The sequence below is a fragment of the Harpegnathos saltator genome, unplaced genomic scaffold (genome assembly GCF_003227715.2).
Source record: "Harpegnathos saltator strain DR-91 unplaced genomic scaffold, Hsal_v8.6 scaffold202, whole genome shotgun sequence".
Lineage (NCBI taxonomy): Eukaryota > Metazoa > Arthropoda > Insecta > Hymenoptera > Formicidae > Harpegnathos > Harpegnathos saltator.
In genome coordinates, this window is record NW_020229987.1 from 668,054 (window position 1) to 675,000 (window position 6,947).

Here is a 6,947-nt window from a genome sequence, read left to right on the forward strand (position 1 = left end):
AGGCCGGCGGCGATACAGGTATCCGCGAGGCGCGATACGTATTCTCCAAGGACGCGTGTCTCACACTCACCACAGCCTCGGCGACCGGTATCCACGTGGCGGCCAGCACCAGTAGGGCAAGGACGCAGGTGGTTCGCAGGACGACGAGCGGGATCGGCCGCGAGATGCCGCGGCCCGCGTCGTCGGTGGTTGACGTTGCCGCGGCCCTGGGCCGCATCGTGCCGGCCTAGGTCCTCCTCCTCCTCCTTCTCCTCCTCCTCCTCCTCTCCCTTTCTCTCTCTCTCTCTCTTTCTCTCTTTCTCCTCTCTCTCTCTCTCTCTCTCTTTCTCTCTCTCTCTCCCTTTCTACCACCTTCGCCTGTCCTACGGACGATTCTGAGGGTTCTCTCTCTCGGCTACCGGTCCTTCCTGCGCGCTCCTTCGTCCTCACGGCCCCCGAGGTGAGCGGCGCCCAGAGTCCTGCTGCCTCAGCGGCAACGTGCGGCAAGGCAGTATCGCGCTGGCGTGCGCGCGACCGTGCCGTTAAGCTCGCCGGTCAGCCTGTCGACGCACCGCGTGTCGAAGGGCCAGACAGACGGCTCGGTTGGCCCGTCCTCCTGATCACTCGGCGCTACACACAGACGGGAGTACACAAGGCTGGCCCGAAGGCGGCGGAGGAGGTGCGCTCTCTCTCTCTCTCTCTCTCTCTCTCTCTCTCTCTCTCTCTCTCTCTCTCTCTCTCTCTCTCGCTCCCTCCCTCCCTCTCTCTCTCTCTCTCTCGCTCCCTCTCTCTCTCTCTCTCTCTCTCTCTCTCTCTCTCTCTCTCTCTCTCTCTGTCTCTCACTCTTTCCTCTCGATCTCTGTTCCTTCTCCTCCTCCTCCTTCGTCTCTCCTCATGCCGTCACTCTTTCTCTCTCTCTCTCTCTCTTCTCCCGGCTCTCTGTCCCGCCCTCCCTCGCTCGTGTGTGTGCTCTTTCTCTATCTCGCGACCTGTATCCTTGCGCGTGGTTGAGCTCTCGCGGCACTCTCGCGGCAGTGGCGCGGCCTCCCTGACGGGCCCCGCTCTACCCCGCGGCACAGCTAAGTTCCGTAAGCACGGCGGCACCGAGAGAGCTCAGAATCGGCGCGACCGACACCGGTAGGGTCCCTCGCGGCCGCGCAACAGTCCTCGTGCGACGCGCGACCGCGCGTGCGAGCGAACGTTCGGGTCTTCAGAGGCGACCAGCGGCACTCTCTCCACCTCCTCCTCCTTCTCCTCCTCCTTCTCCTCCTCCTCCTACTTCTCTTCTGCTGGTGTTCTCTTTCTCCTCCACCTCCTTCTTCTTCTCTTCGGCTGCTTCTTCTTCGTTCCCCTACCAAGCAACCCCGGAGAGTTGGTCTGTCTGTTCGTTCGTTCGTTCGTTCGTTCGTTCGTTCGTTCGTTCCTTCCTTCCTCCCTTTATTCTCTCTCTCTCTCTCTCTCTTTCTCTCTCTTTTCCTCTTGTGCACTCCTCCTCTCCTTCTTCGTCGTCGTCGTCGTCGTGGTTGTCTTCTTCTTCTTCTTCTTCTTCTTCTTCTTCTTCTTCTCCTTCTTCTTCTTCTTCTTCTTCTTCTTCTTCTTCTTCTTCTTCTTCCTCTTCTTCTTCTTCTTCTTCTTCTTCTTCTTCTCCACGTCTCTCGACAGGCCGGCTGGCTGGCAGGAGACTCCGATCGCCCTGTTCTCTCGCAGGAGCGAGAAGAGAAGAAGCGCGAGGAGAGGGGACCGATCTCCCCGTCGACGTCGTCGGGGAAAACGAGCGGACGAAGCGAGTGAGCGCGCGCGCGGGCGAGACGTCGGGACCGTCGCGCGGAACCGAGAGAAGGCTCTCTCTTCTCGCCCGGTCCTTTCGGCGGAGGAATTCTAGCTGGCGTGGCTCGGCGCGACGGCCGCCTCCACCTTCCTTCCTTCCCTCCACCCGAAGTCCATTCAGAGCCCTCCCTGGATGGGACGGTCCGCACACACCATCGGTCTACTTGGTGCCGGGTTCCGCGCGATATTTTGTGACTGCCTGTCCGTGCGGTGCTCGTGCTTTAGCCTGTGCTTCTCGGCTCCCTAGACCCGTCGCGGAATAGGGAGGTCGACATGACCCGGTTGGGATTGCGGTGAGTCGCCACTGATTTTACTTTTCACTTTGGCTTCGTCCCGTAGCTCCGAGTCCTCCTCTTGCGGTCACCCTTTCGACCGCTTCCTGCGGCCGCGGTTTTCTCTTCGTCTACCCCTTATCTCCTCTTCCATTTCTTCTTCTTCTTCTTCTCCTTCTTCTTCTTCTTCTTCTTCTTCTTCTTCTTCTTCTGTCTCTTCATCTTCCAAGTCTTCTCCTCGTTCGTTCCTCTTCTTGGGCCCGTCGCTCGAAACGTCGGGTCTGCATCAGCGCGTCGCTGATTGCGCCGTTCCACGGAGGGGAGAGTTTCACCCCCGTCTCGCGCGAGCGCGAGCTTCCGCGGAAAGGTGAGAGGACCCCAAGGACGACTACGAGGCGAACTCGCGTGCGCGTAGGAGATTGTCCTTCCGACACGGCTTTGACGCAGCCGCGGGTCAGACCGTGTCTGTCTCTCCCGCGACTTCTCTCCCTTTTCCGCACGCGGTTTTTCCTGCCAGCCTGACCACACGAGTGTTCTTTCAGCCTGGGTGGTGAATACATATTTACTCGGTTTCTCGCCCCGATGACGTCGGAACTTTGCGAGCGAGCGAATCTCTCCGACGAAATCGTCGACTCTGCACTTTGAACCCGCGCGCGCGCGCGCGCGACTGTGAATTCGCGCGGCGCCGACGACGCAAGTGCTGGTTTGCGTCGTCCGTGAGTGACACGTGCGAATGGGGGGATGTATTTTTCACGAGTGACGAGTCGCGCTCGTTACTTCGGGGCTCGCAGGTCCGTTTTCCGCGGGGCGAGCCGCGCATCGCGACGGAGTGTTGCTCTCGGCGAGAAGCCTTTCTCGCGCGTCTTTCAATCCACCCCACCCCCCTGCCCCCTGCGGCATCCCTCTAACACGGCCCAGAGCCAATGCGACTTGCCGACCCGAAATGACACCCCGATGCAATTCTGCTTTCAGATTCGTCGCATCCGCAGTTTGGCTGGCCGGGATTGTTAGTGCGGTATGTATACCCTCATCAACTCTCACGATTCACTTCCGTTCCTCGCGAGTGCGTGCTGCAACATCGTCGCGCGTCATATAACACGAGAGATGTCAATTAACAGCCGCGAGCTACTCGGCTCGGCGTGATCATTCGGCCGTCACACACCATCGTTCGACGATGAAGGTGATCGCGCGCGCGCGCGCGCGCGACGACCATCGACGTCAATTACGCCGACGTTAGGTGGCGACTCGAGATTGACATCTCTTAACCGCGAAGAGAGAAACGTCTCGTGTGTTTGTTCGCTCACACGAGTCGTTACGCGTGCCGCCGTCGCCGCCGCAGCCGCGGAACTTGCGGTACATCGTGGTCGCGCGACCGGTTCGACCGCTCGGCTTATTTCGCCGGTTCCATTCATCGGCGTTGCACATCGCGTGTCCAGCGTATCTTGGCGTCCACTTGATGCACGCGTCCGTAGTCGAGAGCTGGTGCGCGCTCGCGTCGCCGCGGCACGCAGCAGCACGTGCACCCACGTCCGCGCGCGCTCCGTGTTGTTCGCCGTTCACGGTCGTTTGTTCGCCGCCGCGTCGTCGTCGGCGAAACAGTCAGAATCGAGGGGTTTCGCCGCCGCGAACGCAGCGATCGTGGTCAGGTCGTTTGGCGCTGTCGGGCGCAATTTGCACACACGAATACATTCGCCAGCAGCCGTGTGAAGGGACACGATCTTATCCCGCTGCTGTGTGTATGTGTGTGTGTGTGTGTGTGTTCGTGTCCCGAACGGGATGTATTTCGGGGAAACGTATTTCCCACCGAGCGCTGGACTTGTCCGTCCTGGGCAAGTCCAGCGCTTCAGCGCGATCGGATTTTAATTCTCCCCGCTTCCCTCGCGCCTACGGACGATCTGCCATTTATCGCGGACACGTTAGTCTGTGTGTGTCGCAAACTCTCCGGGACGCTTCGCTGCGTGCTTGTTACGCGCACGCATCGCAATTTACATGTAGTCCGCATGTGTGAAATGTCACAAGGGGGAGACATGGCCGGGGGGTGGCGGGATGGGGCGGGGTGGGCAGGGCTTTCGTACAAGTGGCGGGGCCTGCATTTTAAGCGCGTTACACGCTGCTACGACGGGGCGATAAGAGTTTTATGGAAAATTACCAGGCGTGTGACAAATATAGCGGTGATCGTGCGGAGGACGTAATAAAAGTGACCAGGGTTTTGCTAAGCCGAGCCGTCGGTATTAATTGGTTGTCCGTCGCTGTCGCTCGCGTTGCGTCACGTTTCCACCGTGGGCTCTCTGATAAGGTTCGCGAGAAAGATGATAAAAAACGACCGACGCGACGACTCCTTTTCATTCGGTGCTCTATGATTATACTGGTGGCTGATAAACCTCCTTTGAGATCGCCCGCGAGACACGCGGTCGAAATCTCGAGGGACTTCTCGCTCGAGCGATTTCCCGTCGCCGAGCGTGGCGACCGCTGAGAAATCAGGATGCGACCGAAAGGCTGGGCGCGACTTTATCGTCCACCGAATGAAACGCGTGTCTGCAGCACGTGCAACATTCACGGCTACAATGTACGCCAGAGGCCGGAGATCGCGTTATTTTTTTATCGCGGGAATCTCTCAATTCTCGCCGCGAGATCGGCGTTGAAGACGCGTTATAAAGTGACGGTCGCGACGGCTGCGAACGCCCACACCGGCGAGTTTTACGCGATTTGCAAGGTCGTTTAGTATCTCTCTCTCTCTCTCTCTCTCTCTCTCTCTCTCTTTCGCCAGCATGCCATCACACAGTAGCACCCGACTACTGCCAGGTGCTTCCTCCGTCGTGGCGATTCGCGCCGCCCTTCCGCGGCCTTTCTTCGACCCAGATCCTTGGGATGCTCGGCCGCGGCCAAATAGCACAGTAGGAAGCGACCGCGGAGTCTTCTGCCCGTGAAATTGCGTCAGAGCTGTGTCTCTCCTCGCTCGATGTTTCTCGCGGCGCCTCGCAGGCTGATGGGATTTTCGGATTTCAACATCCCTCGAGATTTTTCCCTCTCAACATCGAGTCTCGCGGACTCGTCTCGCGTGGACTTTGATGTCGCATCGTTAACAATAGAAGACGCAGATATTGCTATCGCGAGAGTGTGAGTCACTCCTTCTGTAAACTACTCGCTGAGGCCGGTCTATATGATTTACACCTACACCTACAAATGAATCGCGACAAACGAATCGCGCGTTTAGTACGCGACTGTGCAGTTTCGGATTAAAGCGGAAGGAGAGATTAATCGAGCACGGCTACCGCGCAAGTTTACATCGCACTCCGGGGGTCTGCCGCTCCTCTGTTATTGTCGCGGCCCCCTTTTCCTCGCCCCCGGTCAGTCCTCTACCACCTCGCGGCGAGGACTCGGAACGGGGAAGGTGTTAGATCCGAAATAGGCCAGTCGTCTCTGACTGACCAGTCCGCCTACGGCGCCGTAACCGCGCTCGCTGTAATTTTATTACAGCCGCATACGCGCGCGTGCAACGCGCACGCGAGCCAGCTTAGTCACTACTGGAAATAGTCGGCAATTGAGTTCAGGACTTGATTTTCCTGTCTCTCTCCCTCTCTCTCTCTCTCTCTCTCTCTCTCGCAGACTCTCGCCGGTATCCCGTCGGGGTAAAATCGCGACTCCCTCCTCCCCCTCCCACCTTTCTCTCTCTCTTTCTCTCTCTCTCTCTCTCTCTCTCTCTCTCTCTCTCTCTCTCTCGTCCACCTGTTCACTTCCACCAGCGGCAGCTTCTTTCTCGCGCGATTTCGTTCGCACCGAAATTTTTCGCGAGATGGGCTGTTACTCCCCGAATGGACGAACGGTTTTGCGGATTACTCCGAGCTCCCTCGCTTGTCACTTGGTGCAATTTGTGCCGCGGAATACGGAAAATTGCTTCACGTAAATCCTATATACGGGGCACAGCCTGAGCAGAGAGAGAGAGAGAGAGAGAGAGAGATCACGCTCTGTGAAATTATTCCGCACTTGTCTATTACGTGCCGCGAGCTTCGAATCCGTCCAGTCAGCGTTCTCGTCGCGTAGGTAGATAGGTGTGTTTAACGCCGAGGAATGAGCGTTGTAGCACGCTATGTCGGAGAACAGCGATATTTGAAACTGAGATCTGGAGTCCAAAGAACATCGCGTATTTGCGGAGGAATTTTGCACGCGAGTCATTTCTCCCGTGATATGCGGCGACGTGATACGGATATTTCAGCGTTGTAATGTAGTTCATGTTTGAAAAATTACAGAATTCCAGCAAAATTACAGGGTTACAACAACGAGAAAGAAGCGGCGAATTTTTATCACTCGTCTAGAGTGACAGATGGCAAAGATCTGAACGAAAAAGAGGATCTCATCCGATGAGTGAGAATAAGGAAAAAGAAAAGAAAAAAAAAAAAAAACAGACGTTTCCGTTGATCTGTCCAATCTGTGTGTAATTCGCGACGTACCGACTATCGTTGAAAATTCAGCGAAGATCATACGGTCAAACGGAAGTTCGAGCGCGCGGCATCTGATTGCCGCCGTATTGGGGCGCTGTATCGCGATGTCGCGGTCGGCACTGTAAAATTCATAAACTCGGCAACCGGGCACCGGCGCGACCGGCTCGGTCCTGTTAATTAATTGAATTCCAAAATTTCTCCGCGCCCCTTAAACGATAAATTCCCCCGTGTCGTTTCAGCGAGCGAGATTAAAATCGGCGGACGCATCGGAATCTCGCCATCCGACGCCTGCCTGGCCCCGCCGTGTCGGCGGGCGCATTATGCTCATGAATACGCGTGATGCCGCTGCGGGATCAGAAAAAATCTCGAGTAACGAATTAGCGTATGCACCGTCCCACGTGAAGTTAACGTCAGCCGCGTCGGCCGCGGT

At 57.2% G+C, this 6,947-nt stretch overlaps 2 protein-coding genes across 2 annotated transcripts in view; one reads left to right on the plus strand and one right to left on the minus strand.

Annotated features, from left to right (window-relative positions):
• Positions 1-699, minus strand: part of LOC105186476 (collagen alpha-5(IV) chain) — a 53,518-nt gene extending 52,819 nt beyond the window's left edge. The window contains exon 1 of the mRNA XM_011146710.3: positions 71-699. Within this exon, the coding sequence (XP_011145012.1) occupies positions 71-217 (147 nt within the window). The 5' untranslated portion in view covers positions 218-699. The remainder of the gene's footprint in view (positions 1-70) is intronic.
• A 1,014-nt stretch (positions 700-1,713) lies between these two features.
• Col4a1 (Collagen type IV alpha 1) overlaps positions 1,714-6,947 on the plus strand; it is a 22,786-nt gene continuing 17,552 nt past the window's right edge. The window contains exons 1-2 of the mRNA XM_011146709.3: positions 1,714-2,099; positions 3,051-3,093. Coding sequence (XP_011145011.2) covers positions 2,080-2,099; positions 3,051-3,093 — 63 coding nt within the window. The 5' untranslated portion in view covers positions 1,714-2,079. The remainder of the gene's footprint in view (positions 2,100-3,050; positions 3,094-6,947) is intronic.